The sequence below is a fragment of the Falco punctatus genome (genome assembly GCF_963210335.1).
Source record: "Falco punctatus genome assembly, chromosome: 7".
NCBI classification, from domain to species: Eukaryota; Metazoa; Chordata; class Aves; order Falconiformes; family Falconidae; genus Falco; species Falco punctatus.
Genome location: NC_137587.1, coordinates 66,950,841 through 66,970,751, shown reverse-complemented (window position 1 = coordinate 66,970,751; position 19,911 = coordinate 66,950,841). Strand labels below are relative to the sequence as shown.

The following is a 19,911-nucleotide window of genomic DNA, read 5'->3' as shown; positions in this document are numbered from 1 at the left end:
CGGTGCAGCTTAGCATGAACCAATTGTTAAGGATCCATGGGAAAAAGTTACTTAAAGTTAATGAAAACTAAGCGTGGAAACACTGAGCTGTAACTATTCTCTGCCAAACTGAGGTATGTTTGCATGAGTTGGAAAGGAGGATTTTTCTGTATGTCAGGCAAAGCAACCTGTAGAGGAGTCTTACTAGTTTGGTTTCAGAAACTGAATTTAGCGATGTTTAGCATGTATCGGTGCAGATGAGATCACTTTTAAACATTTAAAACTAACTTTGACTTTGGCCAGGAGTTTTTATATTTGAGCATAATGGTTGTAAGAAAACAACAAGAAATAAAACATCCACCAAAATGGAAGAAGTTAAATGGTTTTAGTATGTTTCCACCCCCTGTAAAACATTATCGTGGTTTAACCCCAGCCAGCAACTAAGCACAAATCCAAAACATAGCCCCATACTAGCTACTGTGAATAAAATTACCTCTATTCCAGCCAAAACCGGCACAAACATCTGCAAGGCTTGTGCTCTCAGTCATGATCTATCTTGTCCTTGGTTAGTGTGCAGGTCAGAAAAACTGAAGCCTTTCAACACCAGTACTGAATAAGGATCATTCCTATCAAACTGCCTTCCGCTTGTCTTTTCTGCGCCAAGAAGAGGGAGGGTGAAGGGTTCCACTTACACTGCCACCTGACAGGCTTTGGGGGCTTGGGACTGCCTGGATTTTGGGATCTGGCTCAACATTTTTGCCTGTATTGAATTGTTTTCAGCCTTCCTTTACGAAGAAATGGACTAACTAGCAGTAACGTGCCAACTATTTCCTGAGGCATTTGTAAGAAATTAAGTAAAATGGCAGCAGAGCTGGTAGGGTTGTACTTGTATGTCTGTGAACATCTGTAGTACAGGTAACTTCCTGTAGACTTCACTTAAACCTCCACGTGACAACTTGTACACAATACTGTATGTTCGCAGGACTGTCCACGCTACGTTCTCACAGAGAGGTTGAGTCTTCTATGGTCAGAATTACAGCAGTTCAGCTGTTTGCAAAGCGCATTGGCTTAATGCTGGTGTGCAAAAACCTCAGTATCTGTCAGATTCATCTTTTCTGACCTTGAAGAAGGGCATTTTGGGGATTGCTTTGAAAACACACATACAGGTATGTGCAGGTTAATCATGCGATGTAAACAGGGCAACCTTCTCCCTCTCCTGTCCAAGTCCTCTGTGTTTGCTGTTGTTACAAAGCAACTTACAACTACCTGAAACTGAAAAAGGAGCAAAGGACTGTCCTCTGACTAGGGACTGGGCGCGAGATAAACCTGATGAAGAGCCCAGGGATTCTAGGCAAAGAAAAGCTAGACATGTGCCACAGTTCAAGTTTCAAGCAGTCTAGCTTTCAGTAGTAGACTTGATAAGCGCAGGTTTTTATTGCACAGCGAACCCGAATCACACAAAAAAAAAATCTCATCACATATTTCCAGCAAATGAGTCTATGATTACTACTTTACTCATTAAATATTTCAAAGAAAAGCTCTTCTTTCTCTGATGTTGTTCTGGTACCTAATTGCCAGAAATAATGACCTGATAATCAGGTTTTCTAACTCGAGGCTGAGAACAAGTTCATTTACAGCAACCCCTCTTCTTGGTGGATGGAGCTAGAAGCATTTATTCCAGTTAATTTTGCTGCCAGAACAAATTTATTTATTCACCATACAGCTTGCAAAACAAGAACATTATAATCCAATTCCCCATTGCCTTTTACAGTCCGTTAATAATGCTCACTGTTAAAGCACATTGCATTGCCTCAGCCCAGGAAATGTGCTAATTATAGTGTTGATTTGCAATTAAAATATACATAAACTAACAATTTATTGCACAACAGATTCAACTACTTTGTAGTGGTTTACTCCTTGATATTTCAATGCAGAAATTCAGGGTTTGAGACACGCATGGGGTTCCTGGAAATACTTGCCTATTTTTGGTCCACCTCAGCATGTTCTATATATAATGTTGTGCCACATATATGTCAGTCTAGGGCAGATAATGTGCCAGGCAGAAAACCTGGAGTATTTGATGCTATCTAAAGGTTACCGTGTTGTTAAAAGGCTTGTACATCTGCAAACGAAACACCTTTTGGAACAGATGGGCTATGGGAGGCCCTTTGGAAAGGGAGAAGGTTAGGCAGCAGTTGTGGGACGGCTAGATGCTTGTACTGCAGGGAAAGGCACAAACCTGGGAATTCACAAGTCAGACAAAAGGAACAGATGGGGAGGAGCACAGCAGGGTTTTGAGGCTCTCTTCTCAGGCTTGCTTTGCATAGGAAAGTTTCTGAAGAGTAAGCAAAAGGAATGAGTGCACAGCAGCCGTTCAGCACTATCTCCTAATGCCTGTCTGGCCTTTGATTTGGCTTTAAGCCAGTCAGCTGAGATCTCTTCCCAAGCGTGGGGCAATCACATCCGTGTAGGGAGCTAGTTCCCAAGCTGATCTTCTGCACCAGCTGCTCCATACTATATCCCCAAAGAGAAAACTATTGCAAGGGCTCTCATGGCAGACACACGCAGCCCAGCACTGCAATTAAATCAGCAGGTATCAAAGGAAATAAACAGCTTTTTCTGCTTTGAACAGTTTGAATAGACCCAGAAGAAAGAGGTAGCTGCAGGTAGGGGCTGAGTCCTGATGGACATGTCTCGAGTGCCTCTCGGAGGGCTCATAGCCCCGTCCCTCATGCTCCTAGGCCTGCAGGGGTGCTGAGCCCAGCCTCCTCAGTGCTTCAGCTCCACATCTGCTGAGCGAGGCAACTCGTGTCTTCAAAGGCAGTGGGAAAATAAATACATTTAAGGTGCCCAGATTCTACCTTAGCAGGCCAGCAAAATACTTAATATCCTACTCCCACGCTTGTTTTCTGTGCTCCCTGCTGATTTCAGCATGTGTTGCCCAACGTGGTGAGATGCAGTCAGCTGAATTAATGAGAGTATTGTGCCGAGTATCTAACAATATTATGAATTAACCCAAGGTTCGCGTTAACCTCTTAAGCCACTTGCATGGCTCTTTGAACATGCACAGTACTATAAAAATGCTAATGGGGAATGAATCAGTTTTCTCCCGAACAAAGGACTGCTGTGTCTGAAGCAGGCAGCCCAGGGTGAGGTCGAGGAGTTGTAAAATATAGAGCTACCTGTGCTTATTAATATGTTCATTACATTACTGTGGTGAGTATTAAGGAACTGTAACTAAGTCAGACAAATCTGATCCTGGTGTGACTGCAAGGAAAAGCATGGCAGCTAGTGTTTTCAAGGGGAAACAGGAATATTCTGGGGAAGTGGGAGAATTTTCCTCCCATATGGGGAAATAGATTATAAGTAGATAGATATAATTATTTTTTTGTAGATATATATGTATTCAGAGATCTCAGGAACCAGCTGAGGAGGAAGGCAGGTGCTGTTGGAGACCCAGGCTTTGAGGCAAGGTAGGGAGAGGGAACTACTGCAGAAAGCAAGACCACCCCTGGGTTGGGGAGCAGCAAGGCTCTGTGTTTCATGCTCCTGATGAGTGATGCAAAAATTTTTTGCTTTCTAAAATACAAACAGATTTAAGAAAGACAGAATCAGAAATTCAGGGATGTTCAAACCAGACCTGGGCTTTGGTCCGCCTCTGGCAGGACCCAGACCTGGGTCAATCCCCAGTGACTCAGAAAATACCCGCCCTGGCTCCCCTGGGGAGGTGCTGCCCACCTGCTCACCCCCCCTTCCTGCATACATTGGGCACACGGCTTGGCAGCATGTTCTTCTAGTGACATTTTCCTTCCTTCATGAAAGCTGTCACTTTGGGCACCTTGCCCACGCTCTGGGCTTCCCAAAATGCCAGCCTCGAGCACCAGCAGCAGGAGGGAAGGTACCAAGAGGCAGGCAGAAGGAGCAGCGCTGAGAGTGCCTGCGGGCATCCTGAGGGATGTGCCGTGCTTCCCCCAAGGACCAAGGTACATACCCTTGCCAGCATCTCAGTTTTCCTACTCTTCACCTAAAGCCAAAGCTGCTTCTGTCCTCTCACTGTACCTGTGGGGTGTAAAGGTGGTGGGTCCCTCCCACAAGGGAAAAAGTACTTCTTGCTCCTCAGAGAAGGTCTCTGAGCTCTCCCGCTGCTGTGCGAGGAAGGACAAATGGCCTTAAGCGTACAAGCAATGCCAGACCTGTTCTCTCTCACTCAGCGGAAAGCAGATGAGGAATGTTTTCAGGAGATTAAAGACACTTTCCTGCTTCTTTGAGGCTTGCCAGAAAACCAACACACCTTCAAGGTCTGCCCCCCATTAGCGATCATCAGTAATACAAACAGAGAAACCAAATGAGAGTCTGATGAATAAATTAGCTTCTCCTACCACAAGTCATGCCCATCACCTCACAAGAAACTCTTTTACACAGGTCAAGCCAAGCCAGCCTGGCAGCAGCAAGCCCTGCTGCCATTAGCATTGCGTAATTAACCTTGAGCAGAACAAGCCCAGGAAAGCCAAACGGTGATTACGCATCTCATTGGAGCTTGGATGCTTCCTAAAGGACTCATGCTAATTCCCACTAGTCTGCCTGGGCTCCTGCAGCTCTAATTGAATTTTTTTCTCCTTGGTCAGCATGTTTAGCATAAATGATAGCTAGCGTGGGGAAAGGCAAGTGCTCAATACCTGCCTACAGCTCAGCATCACCCTGAGCACCACGGCTTCCCATACCATCATCATCCAACCTGCAAGGACTGCTCTCCCACCCCTCTAATTTGTTAGCTGGGGCACTGGGAGACCAGTGCAGATCCCTTCTGACCAGCAGGGATCCATTCCCTCTTAAAGACAGGGTTGAGAACGCCCCCTTGGCGACCAAAGGAAATTTGCTTGCTTGGGAGGAGACATCTCCCAGCTTCCCTACACATGCAACCACAGCAAGTCAAGATTTGTTTTTAAAACACAGCTCTTTCATCCTGATAAAGTCCAGATGCTCATTCAAAGTTGCAGTAGCCACAGAAATGCCCAGGGAGCCACCTCCTGCCAAGTCCACGCTCCTGAGCTGCCCAAAGATTTCACAAAACCAAAAAAAACCCACAACACACCTGGCTCAAAACTAGATTTCTCTTCAAAAGCAGAAAACACATTTCATAACAATCAGCAGAGAGCAAACAAAGAAACAGTTCACTATTTCTAGTCACACAGAAAGGAACAACACAGTTGAATAAACCCATCTCTTCAACCCACACCCAGAGAAGAGGCTTCCATCTTTACAAGCAACTTGTATCACACTAGTAAAAAGCAAAAAAAAAAAAAAAAAAAAAAATTTATTCATCCCAGCTCAGCTGATCCCTCCCCCAGGCTCCCTTACCTCCACAGCACAGCCAAACACCACCGGCACCCTGCTGGCATTTATGAGTGCTGATGGGCCCCATCTACCTACAGGTGCTTCCCATCACCTTCCTCATTGGGACACCTCAGGCATCTCCTGTGGGGTGGCTGCACCCATCCTGCTGGGGACAGAGATGAGGTGCTGGTGTCGGGTCAAGCCCTTAGGGCAAAGCACATATGGGGAGCCCAGGACATGGTCTGCAACCTGCCAGCTCGTACCCTAGGACATGGGGCAGAGGCAGTCAGGGGGGCTGGGCGGTGTTGGGTCTGGTTTTCACTCTCTGCTTACACCAAGTAGTCTCCTGGTCAGCCCTGCGTCCCAGAGAGCTACTGTGTAAGGATGTGTCCGTACCACCCCCTGCATGCCAGAACAATGCAGCAGGGACTCTCTTTCCTTATGGCTGTCTCCAGAAGGGAGAAGAAACCCCATTCCATCCCCATCCGATCCCACCCCACTGTGGTTCTTCGAACCCCTCTTGCCTGAGCCCCTCCATCCCTGCAGCACTTCCTCCCTCCCCACCATGCCCATGGGGACTAATGCCCCTGCATTAGTCACTCTCCAAAGATTTAGATCCTCCCCAAGGCTTGACGCAGCTGTGGGAGGACCGAACAGGCTCTGTGCCTGGAGATCCAAAACTTCCAGAGAGCTTTTCGTAGAGTGGTTGGAGAAAAGGGAGTAAAAGCTTCTGATGGCACCTTTGCAGCTTCTCAGGGTGACACCACTTAGCAGCTCCGCACCCAGGTGTAGGTGCAAAGGGCCATCCCAGATGGACATGGCCCTGGACCACAGAGGAGACGGCATGTCTCCTCCAAAGGGTTGATGCTGGAAGTGTGGCAGATGCTTGATTCCAGAATCAGGGCTAGAGCATGCATAGGGCACAAAAAGGACAGTTTCCTTGTTGTCACAGGGCTGCAAGAACGGAAGAGTGACCGTGAATACCACCAGATGTTTTTCACCCTGAGTTCAGGCAGGAGATGCATTCCCAGTTTCTGGCCAGAGACCCTCACCCACCAAAGCTGAGTGGCAAACTTCCTCATGACAGTCTCCAGAACGATCCTATGGGACAAAAGCAGCCCCCAAAGCTGTGGATACATCTCTTCAGCAGATTGTGTTAACAGTCGTCCCATTGGAGCCCCCTGATGCCACCCCACCATTTACAGCACCATCTTTTATGTTCTTCTCTGAGACTGAGACAGGTTTGTGTCTCTTGTGCCTGGTAATGGCTGTTTCAATGCCCCTGAGACACAACTGCACGTCCTCCCAAAAGGAGGGGGTGTACAGTCCATAAATGACAGGGTCGGTGCAGGTGTGCAGCAGGCCAAAGAGAAAGAAGCTGTGGTTGACATATTCCGGCATCTTCTGGATCATGGCTGGCTGGAACCAGTACCACAAGCCCAGGAGGTAGTATGGGGTCCAGCAAATGATGAAGGTGGCAACAATGACTATGGTCATCTTGAGAGTCTTCATGCGTGCCTTGGAAATGTGGTCATTTTGACTTCTTACCAAACCTGCCAGGGAGAGTCAGAAGAATAGCTGGAAATGGGTGAAAAAGCGGAGAACATAACCATCCATGACTGTGCTTCTGCCAGAGAGGGGAGACCATCTCGTGTGGGTCCATGACCCACAGTAAGCAGAAGACAGCAAGGAGGGGGGAGTCAAGAAGTTTGTGTGAATATTCTTAGTTGGATTACCCTTCAAAGGGTGTTGGGACAGACCCAACAACACTCCAAGCTGGAGCAGGTTCTATCATAGAGCCATGGTGGACACTGAAGGGCTGGGACCTGCTTACCTTTATTGTTCTTTAGCTGCTTACTGATCTCCCAAATGATCCGGATGTAGCAAACGATCATGACGCTCAGGGGGGTGATGTAGAGGGTGGTGAAGGTGAACATGTTGTAGGCGGTTTCCTCCCAGTGTGCTCGGAAGCTCCCATGAGTGACGCACTGGGTGAAGTTCCCTCCTGGGATCGTGTGCAAGTGGAAGAGGAAAAGCTGAAAAGGAGAACCAAATGATAACTCAGAGAGGGTTTGGAAGAGGGTACCATGTCCTGCAGATGCTCCTGGCTGTGCATGGAGAGCACTTCTCTGCCGCTATTGGACTGGGAGAGGTGCTCTGGGCACCTAATTCACGGCTATGGCCAGGAGCAGGGGGATGTGACAGCTGCAAACCCCTTTTTTCTGGCCATACCGAATGTTATTTTGATCAGGAACTGCTCAGATTTTTCTTGGTCTGCTCCAACATGTTTTGCAGAGGTGCAGTGATGTATATTTTAGGAGAAGATAACCATGTGCATGAGGAATAAAAAACAGCAGACACGGTTTTTACCCAGCCCTTAGCATAACACCCCGATGGTGTTGGTGCTATAAGGAAGGTGCAGAGCAGTGCTGAGCACCCAACGCAGCGACCACACCGCTTTGCTCAGCAAAGCCAACCTGATGGTAGGGAAGCCTGTGGATGGGGATGAATTCGTTGGGGCTTCCAGGATGGGGAAGCCCTTCTCCAAAACCACCCCAGCCTGGGCAAACCACACAGGGAGGGCGCTGAGCCCTACCTGAGGTAAAGCCAGGAGCACGCTGCCGGCCCAGGCGGTGCGGAGCAGCAACCCGTTGCGGCGGCGAGCACGGGAGAAGGGATGGAGGATGGCCGCGTGTCGGTCCAGGCTGATGACCACCAGCACCAGGGCAGCTGCATACATGGCAAAGAGCTTGAGGAAGTTGAGGAGCTTGCAGGAGGTATCTCCTCCGTACCACTGCACCGTCACATTCCACACTGCATCCAGAGGCATCACTGTTAACGTCACCAGCAGGTCAGCCAGTGCCAGGCTGAGGATCAGCGGCCGCACGTGGGATTTCCTCCTCTTCCTCAGCAGGCTGCCAAGCACCGCCACGTTGCAGCCCACCGCCAGCAAGAAGAAGATGGCCGTGAAGATCACGCGGACCCTCGCTGCTTGCGTGAACCGGGGCTCAACCCAGTGCTCAGGGCAGCCAGAGACTGAGGTGTTGGTATCCCTCTCCATGGCAGGGCAGTGGGGAGCTGTGGGGAGCTGCTCGTCACTCATCCCCTGCCAAAAAGTGAACCCCCTCTTAGCGGCTGTGTAGTGTGCTACAGCTTCAATATAAGGAGAAAAGGGGGGATAGTGGGATCTATACTGGAGGCACTGGCAGCAACCTGCCAGTCCCACCCTGTCCCTGCCTGTCCACTCTGTGTTGCCCGTTTTGCCAAGCCACCACAGCTCCCGGTTGTAGTGACACTGCCTAGCTGCCCTCCTTGGCTTACCCCTGCTGTAGCTATAGCGATTGCTCACACAGACATATATTTTTAGCTCTTTGCTACGTGGTTGAGCAGCTGGGAAGTGGGAGAGGTGGCCAGGACCACAGGATGAGCTGCTGCCCACCAGTGCCTGGCTGGGAATGGGTCACACCGGAGCTGGCTGAGCCTGTACCAAGGCAGCTGTGCTCGATTCAAGGACTCATCCTTCCAAAGGGGCTTTGCAAACAAAGCTAAGCTTTTTAGAAACCCCATGGTGCTTCCCATTAGAGTGTTAAACCTTAATGGTCCACCTCCATCTCCAGCGCCAGATCTGGGGCCATACGTGAGAGCACCTTGGGGTGGCCAGAAGGGGAGAACGGGGATCCCACGCTGCCTGAGGACTGACAGCAGCTCTCAGGAGAGGATCATGGTGGTATTTAGGAGCCTAGACCTTGCTGGGACCCAGGCAGCACCAGCTCAACACCTCTATCCCTTTGCCTTCAGGAGGCAAAGCAGGAAGAGGAGGAGGTGAAGACGGGAACACACCCACGTGCAGGGTGACTAGGGGGTCATGAGCAGCGTGGTGGTCCCACATGGCTTGATTTAATTGCCTTTTTTGCCATACCACAACCAGCTTGGGGACAACTCACATTTCAAGGGCAAATACTTCCAACTCCTGGGGACATGAGCTGTTGCCAGTCCCAGCAGCAGGCAGGGAATGTCTTCTACCATTTCAAGCACTTCTGGTTTGCTGATACCAAAATAAAGCTTTCCCCACCTTTGCACAAAGAACATGAGCAGCTGAGATCAAATCTGCCTCCCCGGCTCTGCAGGATGGAAATGCCGACACCTTGCAGCAAGCTGTCCTCCTCCAGCCCCGCCACCCGCACCCCAAGCCCCTGAGAGCAAGCCCTCTTGCTGCCCTTGCCCTCTCCCTCCCCAAAGACCAACCCAGCAAGCAAGTAGCAAAAAGAAAAAGCAGTCAAAAAGTACCAAGCTTCTTGCTGACTGTCTGAAAGAAACAAGGGGAAACCCATGTCCAGGTCTCAATTTGTCCCTGGTGAGAACGTACCTGGCATACGTATGCCCTGATGCTGAGAGAAGATGCTCCTTGTCTTTCCCCACGGGTCTCCCACCACGGCGGTGACAAGTCAGGATGCTCCAGCGCGTCTTAGCATCACATCCCTGCAATAAACCCCTTGAAGCAGCAAAATTTCCCCTTGCCAGTGGCTGAGCTGGGAGTACGCTGTTTTTAGCACAGGCAGCAGGAGATGGCAACGCTGATGCAAACATCCCCTGCACTGGCAAACCAGGAGCAGGGCACGCGAAGGTGGGCGCCCACAGGCAGCTGCCAGTGTTTCACCCCCAGGTCGGGGCTGGCACCTCTTGCCCTTGCGGGCTTAACGAGCTGCCCGCTTTCAGGCTTAATGAGCAGGCAGCGGGGATGATGACAAAGCCACCGTATTGCAAGGAATGGCCAAAATTCAAGATATTGTCGCCAAATGTGGCCCCATCAGGGCTAAGTGCCAACATTCCCTGCATCCGTTTTCTATAAATACAGAAAAATGAGTTAATTATCTCTGGAGTTAGTGATGAACATCCCGTTGCTCAGACAACCGGAAAACTCAGCACACACAGACACACGCCCCAGCGATGCTCCTGGACCACACAGGTCCGTGGGAGCATCACAAATGAACACAGGTACGTGCCTGGACTGGAAATGCTGTCAGGAGGGAATTAATAAAGAGAAACAGGTTATGTTGCTATTTTAATGAATAGACATTTTTTTATGCACTCTATCAGTTCCTGCCTTGTTCTTTTTGTATTTCTTTCAGCATAACGCAGTGAGAACTTGATGTGTGGTGTGAAACCCTGGGAAAGACAAAGAGCTCACAGGAGCTTAAAAAATATGATGTGCAATGCGAGGGCAAGGAGGGAAACCAAGGACACTCTGCTCCTCTGGCCTGCAAAAGTAAAAGAGCTGTGGGGATGCCAGAGGGCCAGCCCCAAGCCCTGCTGGGGCCAGCACAGGCAAACATGCTCCCGGGGACATCCCGGGGACTGTAATTACAGACCTTCACACCTCCTGGTCTATTAAATTAAGAAGTACCCAGTGTACAGCCAGACGGCAGGACCCAGGCTGGTGGCAGTGGCTCTGCATTATTCCCTGAAAGGAGGAAGTTCACCTCCTGGGATAGGAAGTTTTCCATCATTAAACCTATTCCCACTTATTTTCGGGAGGAAATGCCTGAGCTCTGAGGAGGGGTTGCACCATATCTGAGGCTGGAGTGCTCCCTGCCACAAGCAACAAAGGACTTCTCCCCTTTGTGGGTTTAAAAGTCAAATTCTGTGGTGGAGAGACCAGCTCCTGAGACCCAGGAGACGCTGTAGGCGCTGGACATCAGCCCTTGAGGCATCACCATCCGAGTTCCCTAAACCCTTCGTCACTTCTGCATTTAACCACCAAACGGGATCAGGCTGGAGATTCTGCTCGGGGCCACAGAGGGCAATTTATGCACTCAAAGTGCTTTACACTCGAGGGGAAAGAGACAAGCAGACCCAGCGGCGGCACGGCCAGCGGGCAGTGTGGGAGGGCAGGCACGCAGCGAGCACCAGCCACCCCTGCCCCATGGGAGGGGACTGTCCCCATCACCTTACCTGGCAGGGCCATCACCCACCAGCGCCGCAGGAATGAGCCTAGTCCCTGGAGGGAAAAAGCACAAAACCCACCAAGAAGTTGGGTGAAAGCCTGTTTATTGCAGCAGCCACATCCTTCTGGTGCTGGACTCCTGCTTAAAGCTGAGATTGACTTGGCCCCACATGCTCATCCTTATTTTTCCTTTCATTTAGTTCTTTGCACCTGCACGAAAGCAATTAAATAGCGAGTCAGGAATGTATTCCCTGTTTGTCCTCCTTCCTGGCTGGCTGCCTTTTTGTCTAGAAATGTCCTCTCCATCCACGACTGTATGATGCAAGAGAGGGACAGGATTTTTCTTGGGAATCGTAAGTCTTGCTCATGCCGCAACAAAGCCTTTGGTCCCCATTCAGAGAGGATTTTTTTAGCATGCCATCACACAGAAATGTCCTGGGCATGTATTAGCAATAAGTCTTATTTTAAGGGTGGGGTCCCTTATTAATATGACTATTTTTCTCTGGCGTTTGCACAGTAACCCCCTTGTGTTTTCTTTTTTTTTTGGCTCATCTCCTCAAAGGTCAGCTTGGATGTTGTCTGCTCAGCAGCCTTCAGCTGAGTCTCTGAACACTGGTTTAACAATCAGAGGTTTCTGGTCCCCAGGATTAGGAAACAGTGCTGGCAGGCAGGGCTTGTTTCCATACACCCCGGCTCAGCTTTTTCCGAAATCCCCTCCTTTTGGGATGCTGCCCCAGTACATCCCCAGAGCTGCAGCCCAGCGCTGGGTCACGGGGAGCCAGAGCTTCTCCAGGCATCCCCAAATAGAACTTTTCTCCCTGAAGCCATACGGATCATTCTGGGATGCTGGAGAAAACAAAAATCAGAAAGCCACACCAGGTAATACGGCCCTAGTGGCAATTTTTGCATGAGCAGACCTCAAACAAAAATGCAAGTGCTGTGTTTTTCCATTGGACACCCCACATAAATCGGGATCTCATGCAGGCAAAGCAGCACAGGATATAATTTCCATTAACCTCATGCAAATAAGGGGCAGGGAACCTGCTGCTGTTCAACCTAATAAATCATCGTTGGCATCTTATCTATGCAAAAGAGAGAAAAATCACCTCTGAGGGAAACTCCTGCTGCTGGGCGTTATGGGGGGGTAACAACTGCTCTCCTTCAAGCAGAGCTATCCCACGGCAGCACCCATCACCTGCACCCTCACCCCAGGCAGGTGCTTCTGCTGCGGTGGCTGTTCAAAAATCGCCCTTTGCTCAGAAAAACCTCACGTTTTCAGAGTTCTTAATGCTGATTTTTTTTTTTCTCTCCAATTCTTCTTCTCCTGCAAACCTTGAATTGTCTTAGGAGCAGCTCGTCCAAGGAAATTTTTGTCTCATACTGGACTCGAAACAGAAAGTCTAGTCAGGGACATCTGACATGCAATGTTTTTGTGAGTAAATACCAGCGTCCATGAAGTCATTTCCCGGGGTTAGAAATGAGCTCACCTCTGGAATGGCTTCTCTGGAATGGCTTCTCTTCTTACCCAAAGTTCACAAGTCAAGCAGTTGTGAAGCTCCCAGTTTTCACCCTTATTAAAAAACAGCACTGGGGCTGCATGCGGTGCTGTGCTGCCTCCAGCTGTACGCTACGGACGGGTCTGTAGCAGGGCACCACCCTGCACTCCCCGAAACCTTTGCAACAAAAGGCAGAGGACCAAAGCTCAGTGGTTACTGGGGATAAACCAGCATCTCATTCTGCCTGCTCACCCGGCCCTGGCCGCTCTGCCGAGCCTGCCAAGAGGGACAATAATTGCCATCCCTCATGGGGATAATCTGGGTCATCCCATCCCCCTCCTAAAAGCCCTTGTTTGAAACAGAGGGAGGGATCTCTTCTGCCCACAGGCTCAGTGTCTTGCTAAACTGTGTCTTTGGAGCATTTCTTGGTGAAATAGCATGCTGTTTCTGATTTGGTGTCGTATATCGAAGCCTCACTGGAGACCTTACCAGTAAAAGCCCTTCTCCAGGGGGTATCATGGCATTGGACAGCAGCACTGAGAAAAACATGCTCTTGATGCTCAAATCTGCTGCCATTCCCATCTTCTAACACCCTGGCTGGTGCTCCTGGTGTTGCTGAGCCCGGCACTTCACACTGGACATCCAAGTCATGGACCCAGCCAGAATGGTGTACAGGACAAGGACTCTGCTGGCAGGGGAGCCCAGATATCCAGAGTATCATTCCCAGAGGTTCCCCAGATTTACGTCTTCCCATATGGAGCAGCATCGCTCAGTGGTTTTCCTCAGTCTTTCACCAGGACCAGAGCAAAACTCCCTTTCCCCATCCCTAAACTAGACAAGAGAGAAGAGTGAGCTTATCACCCTAGACCAAACCCTGAGGTCAAGCTCCAGAAAGCGTGGTGGGCTTTGGTGCTGAGCCCTATCCGCTCACCACAGCACAATAAAACCTGGATGCGTGCATGCACTGCCGCTCCACCCACAGGTCCTCTTTCCCACAGCAACAGCATTGCTTCCTTGCCCAGACAGGAACCTGAGACAGGGGCATTGCTTTGGGAAGTCTCAGCCAGCACCCCAGACCCGTGATGCTCCTGTCCCCAGTAAACCAGGAAAATCACCCATGGGATCGATGGAGGGGCCGTGGGTCCCCTTCGGCTCCAGCACGCACTGACCCAGCCAGGGCTTTCTCTGCCCTAACTGGGTATTTTTCTTGAGCTGGAAGAAGTTATGAAATCCCAGTGTTTTCATTGTGACTAACGCATGGAAATGAACAATTTTGCTCTTGTTTTTGGATGGGTTTTAGTTGCTGTCCTTGTCTTTGCCTTCCGTGCCCTCTTTCATCCTCCAGCTTTTTTACTCCCTGTGGGACCTGACCATCGTGTTGCTCCAAACATCAAACACCCTCCTCTCTCCATGCTCCTGAATTGGATTGCATGTCCCAAGGCCGTTATTTCAGCACTCCTTTTGGATGCTCCTTCCCAAACAGGGGCCAGGTTCAAGGGTTGGTTTTCTCCATTTCACTGGGGGAGAGGTGAGATGTGGGGAAAGCTGAAAGCCCCACCGGACCCTCAGCAGCTTTACTGGCAGCTTGCAGGACTGAGAAGAAGGGAAAACCTCCCCTGGCACCTCTTTCCCCCACGCTTCATATCTCCAAGCAGTTTTCAAGGCTTAAAAACACCGCTGAGTGAACTTTATGTGGGGACGTGACTGCTTTTAGGAAGGGATCAGTGGTTCAGTGAGGAGAAATGCCATTAATACTGAATTAAGTGAGATGGAGGAATATAGTTTCTGCTCCCCCACCCTATTTTTCCCCTCCTGCAAGAAACCTACTCTGAGCCAAGCCCTAGGACTGCAAGATCCTGGTATCCCTTGGGATGAGCATCAGTGCTGACATCTCCTTCTAGCCGGATTTGGCCTCCCAGGGAGGTGTTTCTAGGAGGCAGTGCTCAAACTGATGCTGGAAGCGTTGCGCTGTTTCTCTCAGGAAGGGCTTTTGTCCCATGCTGACTTCCCAGCCTGCTCCCGGCAGTTTTCATCTCAGCTGGTCCAAGGTGCTCACACCAGGAGGCTGCCAGCCCTTCCCTTCGGCAGCGCTTGGACCCCACCAAACACCTCTGCCTGCTGTGCCAGCAAATGCACTTACCCTGCAGCGAAAGCTGATACGGCCACAACTGCCCAGGGGGAATCCCAGCAGTGCTGGAATTAGCTCGGCAGAGACTGGCTTTTCCAAACATGCCCTCGGCACGATGTATGAAGTCATGAGATGTTTTACAGCTCTGGTTGCCCCCATGACCACAGGTGCTCTGGGAAGGGGAGGCATTTCCATGCCCTCTTTTGCCAGTGCAGCTGCTGGCAAACTCTTTCAGAGCTGAAACTCAGAAGTGGATCGGCACTGATTATCCCAGCCCAGGCTCAGCTCCACATTGCTCAGTGCAATAATTAACCTGAAATAAATTCACCCATGGTTCAACGAGTGCTCACCACCTGCCCAGCTCCATCCCATGCACAGTTTCTGTCCACCCCAAGTAGAGGCTCATCAGCACACCAAAAAAGCACCTTTTAACCTGATGCTCCACCTCCGTCGCCATCACCATTGCCTCTGGTCCAGCTTACACAGCCTACACCTCTCCCATGCCCTGCCAGCACGATCCCTGCAGAGCAGGAGAGACACAAACCAGATAAGCTGGAAGACCCAAACCCTCCCCTGCACGCTGACAGGTCATGCAGGATTTCGCTGGTTTTTAGGAAAAACTGGCTGCTGCTTTGCTGGTGTAAATCAGCTGCAAACCTGCCCACTTTGACCTTGTTTATAGCAAGAAAATCACACAGGAAAAGGCACAGATGAGACCAGGGACTGCCATCGCATGGGTGGGAGGCTGCCCTCCCCACCAGCACGGGTGCACAGCCTGGAGTACATCCAAGCCTGAAGCTAATGCCCGTAAATAAGAGCAATAAATTAAGGATTTCTTCAGAAGTGATTAATTGCCCAGAGAAACATGTGCTTTGACACAGGATGGTCTTTGTCCACCAAAGCCTGTCCAAAGCTAAAGCAAACAGCCGTCAGGCTGTGGGTTGGAGCTCTGCTCCTGCTCTTCCTCTGCAGTTTGTATGTCCTCATTGAGGCGCAGACCTGGTGCGGACCTGGCTGCATTCCCATCGTGCCTGTTCGCGTCCTGTGACTGCATTTCCATCACCAACCCGAGTTGTGCAATAGCGCAGGCCCTGCCACAAGCCCACATCTGCTGGCAGGATGTTCCCAGCAAACGTTAGTGTCGTAGTGGCACGTGGCACCGTGATGCTGCCCTGCGAGTGTCCCTGAGGAGTTAATGCTCCAGGTACAGTGGAGGGAGAGGCTGGGACGTGCATGACTTATGGAGGGCTTGAAAATAATGGCCTTCTCCATCTCGCAGAGAGTTCCTAAATGAGCCAGACTACTTATCTTAATTTCACCAGCTCAGCAGCGTAATTAAAAAGGGATTCACTATTCAGACACTTCTGGTGCTCTCATAGCATCTCCCATCCCTGCTCTTCCAAGCTGTGATGGGGAAGGAGAGATGGCAGGGATGGACATAGCATCCAAGAGGGAAACCCCAGCAGGATCCTTGAGCGGTCAGGGATATGACAGAGACCAGCAAACCCCTCAACAGGCGGTGTGGGTCTGGAAACGGGGCTCTATGTGTGCAGCAGGGATGCAGGTAACAGTCCCTGGGCACTCAGATTACAGCTGTGCCCTGCAAAAGCACTAAAAAAGCCCTTTTCCTTGAAGATGTGACCACAGAGTAGGGGACACTCCCCGTTTTTCATGCTGGAGGTGTGTTTGTGTGTGTCACTTGTGTTATGCTGATGCCAGCAGACATTTGGGGGCTCACCCCATGACCAGACCCCACTAGCAGCTCGGCCACAGCTGATTGCTCGCCCCAGCTCCTGGCTCTTTCAGTGCTTCAGAAAAAGCTTTCTCGACCTCCAGAGCTAAAATCAGTCTTTCCCTGGCTCTTGGCTTTCATGGCATCCCCCCTCTGCAGTGCTTTTTGCATCTGTTTCATAAATGATGCACGTGGAGCTGAGCACTGCTGAGCCACAGTCGAGGCTTTAGCCCCTAAGCAAATCCTTCCAGGGGGGAAAGGTCCTTTTACTCTTTTTCTCCCGGCCACAGCCTGTAAATCCTCATCTGCACAATAAAAACAAACTCCAGTAGTTCATTTTTTGGGCTCTTTTCCAAAGCTTTTAGGCAGCTGGAGTGTGATTTTGTGCTGATGAAGCTATGGAGAAGGGCTTAAGTGAAACAATATTGCGGTGGCTGCAAGGTTTGCTGGTGGTTCAGAGCTCAGAGTGAACCCCGGGGACCCGCTACATCTCCAAGTTCTCCTACAAACCATGGAAATCACCAGTCCAGCTCCTGGGATAGCAAAACAGGATTTAAAAAACAACATTAGCCACCCCTGGAGCATGGCTGGAGAAGTGCTGGGAGCCAAGTGCTTAATGAAATCCCAGCTCCCAGCTCACCCTCCTAAACCACGCAAGCTTCCCCAAAGTGTTTGGGATGGAACAAAGTCATCAATCAGTTATTTTAACTCCCAGCTCCGTAAACAGAAGCAAGCCCAGAAACACGCAGCAGGGGAAAATAACCGTCAGCTCCCTTTGGTGGAGCGAAGAGGGTGCGGGGAGGGAGGACGGGGGCAGCTGGCGGGTAATGGAGCACAGCCTTGGTCCCAAAGGGCATTTCATGGACCCACAGGGTATTCCGTGGACCCCACAGCCTGTAAATCTTATGTGCAGACCTGAGAGCAGCCCCACCATCCCTGCTGCCCTCCCGGCATCACCAGCTTTTGGTGACAGTGACTCTGCCAATGCCGTATTGGAAAGGGTGGGAGGCACAAATAGCCGGGATGAGCATCACTAGCTGATTTTCCTCTGGGTTTATTAGAGGGACACAAGAAGAACAATGGAGACAAGCACGAATGAGCATGGAGAGGAAGATGCTGTTGCACCATCCACTGTCACACTTCTCTTACACTGCCCCAGCCTCAGCACTGGTGGCCCAGGAAGCATTAAGCATGGCAGAGTTCACATAAATACATTACAACTTTGTAATTACACATCGGTGATGAAACCTTGCAAAAAAACCCCATGAGAGTCAGGCAGGGTCCAAATGTTAATCTGGGAGGGGTTCTGAGGGGCTGATGCTTTGGTTGGGAAGCACCAGGTGAACCCACAGGTGATGGCCAGAAAGGTAAAAGCAGTTTGGTCTGGGATGCATCCTTCCCCATCGGCCACAGGTGCTACAGCCCTGCAGAGCAACCACCCCCAGCACAGAGCAGCACCCCGCTTGTCCCCTCTCCAGGCACTGTCCACCTCGGGTGGATGGAAAGTGGCGAGCATCTCCCAGAGCTGTGGTGCAGCTGGTGGTGCTCAGCGCTAAAAACATCTGGGGCTCTGCTCACACTGCTCCATCCGACATCAGCCACATGCCGGAGCTACAGCAAGGGATGGCCAAGCCAAGAGAGATTGCGCAACCGGACTTTTCTAGAGACTTGGTTTTTGCATGAACTCACATGTCCCAGACCCACTCCTGAAGCTGCACAAGTGTCTCCTGAGCCTGTCTTGTAGGAGCCATGCTGGAGAGGAGACACCCACACCAAGAAGCAGACATCTGTGCCAAGGAGGATGCAAAATTCCATGCAGAAACACCTGCAGCTGCCCTGGGCTAGAGCTAGCACTTCGTTTCCATAACCTAAAGAACGCTTTTTTCCTTTTGCAGAACAGTATGTTTCCTTACCCCGCAGTGCAGCCCCTGGAAATCAATGCCAGGTCGGGCCAAGCGGCTGGTTGGACCGGAGCCACCTGCTGAGGAATCGGTGCTGTGCTAGGGATGGGCTGGCTGTGGCGGGACATAGATGCCATCCAAGGGAAGATGAATTCCTTGTTCTCAGTCTCGGCACCTTTCCCACATCTTGTCCTCATCACAGCGGGGAAACGCAGCTGAGCTCCGTGTTTATCTCGCAGGTCTGGGGCCTCCAGCTCACCAGGCACTACTTCCCCACCGGATAAACATTCTACCACTTTCTGGCACATTTCAGGTGTTTTTTCCTTTTTGCTTGTAAACACAAACAGGAGCCGGTGCAGTCCACTACCAATTATTTTTTATGTGACACCTTGATCTATGTTCCTCTTGCACCGCTCCCTCTGGCAGCTGGGCCGGCAAGGATTACTAAGAGGCAGCCTAGGACACCGCTGGCACACCCCGCACACCACTGGCTGCTCCAGCACCCATCCCCAGCCTTCAGGGGTGCTCCCACCACGTAAAGCACACGCTTTCACACCAGACCCCTGCAGCAAACCAGCAGCATGACCCCACAGCGCTGGGGCTGCGTGTGTGGGTGATACTCACTTGGACATGGCCACACGCTCTGTGCAATGCCCGGGATCCTTGAGCCAGGACCAGCTGCCATGAGTTAGATGGGAAAACATGACTGCAGAGGAAGGAAGGATCTGAGGGGGCTGAAGCCAGCCCAGGGCAGTGGGGAGCTCTCATTGAGGTCATTGCTAGGTCTCCCCATGGCTCAAGTGAGATGCAGTCGCATTTATTTGCAAGGACAGTCCTGACTCTGCAGCTCTGTGCTACCCCAGGGTGTCCAAACCACCAATCCATCTGACTTTGTCCCACATCCTTGCATCCTCATTTGGTCCCTGCCAGAGCCAATGTGGGGGCAAAGGTGTGCAGGCAGCATGGGCAGGCAGCAGTGGGCAACGCCTGCAAGACATGGGAACCCCATAGGCAACACCGGCTGGGCACTGTGTGTATCCCAGACCAGGCAAGAGCCAAAAAAGCATCCCCAAAACTCATTGCACCATGTACCTGGCTGCTGTATCTCCATCTTCAATGCTCAGTGGCATCTCTTTTGGATCCAGACCCAGGGTGAACCCCTAACACTGACAGTGCTGTGCCAGGCTGTGGTGCCCACACCGTACTCTGCCCCAGTGCCAACAGCACCCTGCCATGCCGTGGCATCGCCGCCAGCCCCAGCAGTTGCTGTTTCGCTGAGGGTTTGTGTTTACCATCACCTTATTAAGGGATTATTCAGCCTGTGGTTTCCTTGCTCGTCCGATCTGTTTTTGCTCGGCAGCCGGTGGCTCGCTGCCATCCCCTAAGCTACACGCGGG

General features: G+C 50.9%; 1 protein-coding gene across 2 annotated transcripts; it reads right to left on the bottom strand.

The window, feature by feature from the left end:
• Positions 1-281: 281 nt before the first annotated feature.
• Positions 282-9,778, bottom strand: LOC308067671 (gonadotropin-releasing hormone II receptor-like). Of its 2 annotated transcripts, none has more exons than XM_080396907.1 (4): positions 9,680-9,778; positions 7,910-8,419; positions 7,148-7,349; positions 282-6,866 (listed from the first exon to the last, which is right to left on the bottom strand). In XM_080396907.1, the coding sequence occupies exons 2-4, from the start codon at positions 8,414-8,416 to the stop codon at positions 6,457-6,459; spliced, it is 1,119 nt and encodes a 372-aa protein (XP_080253033.1). In that variant the 5' UTR covers positions 8,417-8,419; positions 9,680-9,778; the 3' UTR covers positions 282-6,456. The 2 variants fall into 2 exon arrangements, with proteins under 2 accessions (XP_080253033.1, XP_080253034.1); XM_080396908.1 differs by lacking the exon at positions 9,680-9,778 and adding an exon at positions 9,258-9,387.
• Positions 9,779-19,911: the final 10,133 nt, after the last annotated feature.

Bases quoted from the DNA above. Each gene is read 5' to 3' on its own strand.
- LOC308067671 (XM_080396907.1), bottom strand. From the start codon at position 8,416: ATGAGTGACGAGCAGCTCCCCACAGCTCCCCACTGCCCTGCCATGGAG. The intron at 7,350-7,909 runs GTAGGGCTCAGC...TCTCCTTTTCAG, and splicing joins TGCTCCTGGCTTTACCTCAG to CTTTTCCTCTTCCACTTGCA. The intron at 6,867-7,147 runs GTAAGCAGGTCC...TCTCCCTGGCAG, and splicing joins GCAGCTAAAGAACAATAAAG to GTTTGGTAAGAAGTCAAAAT.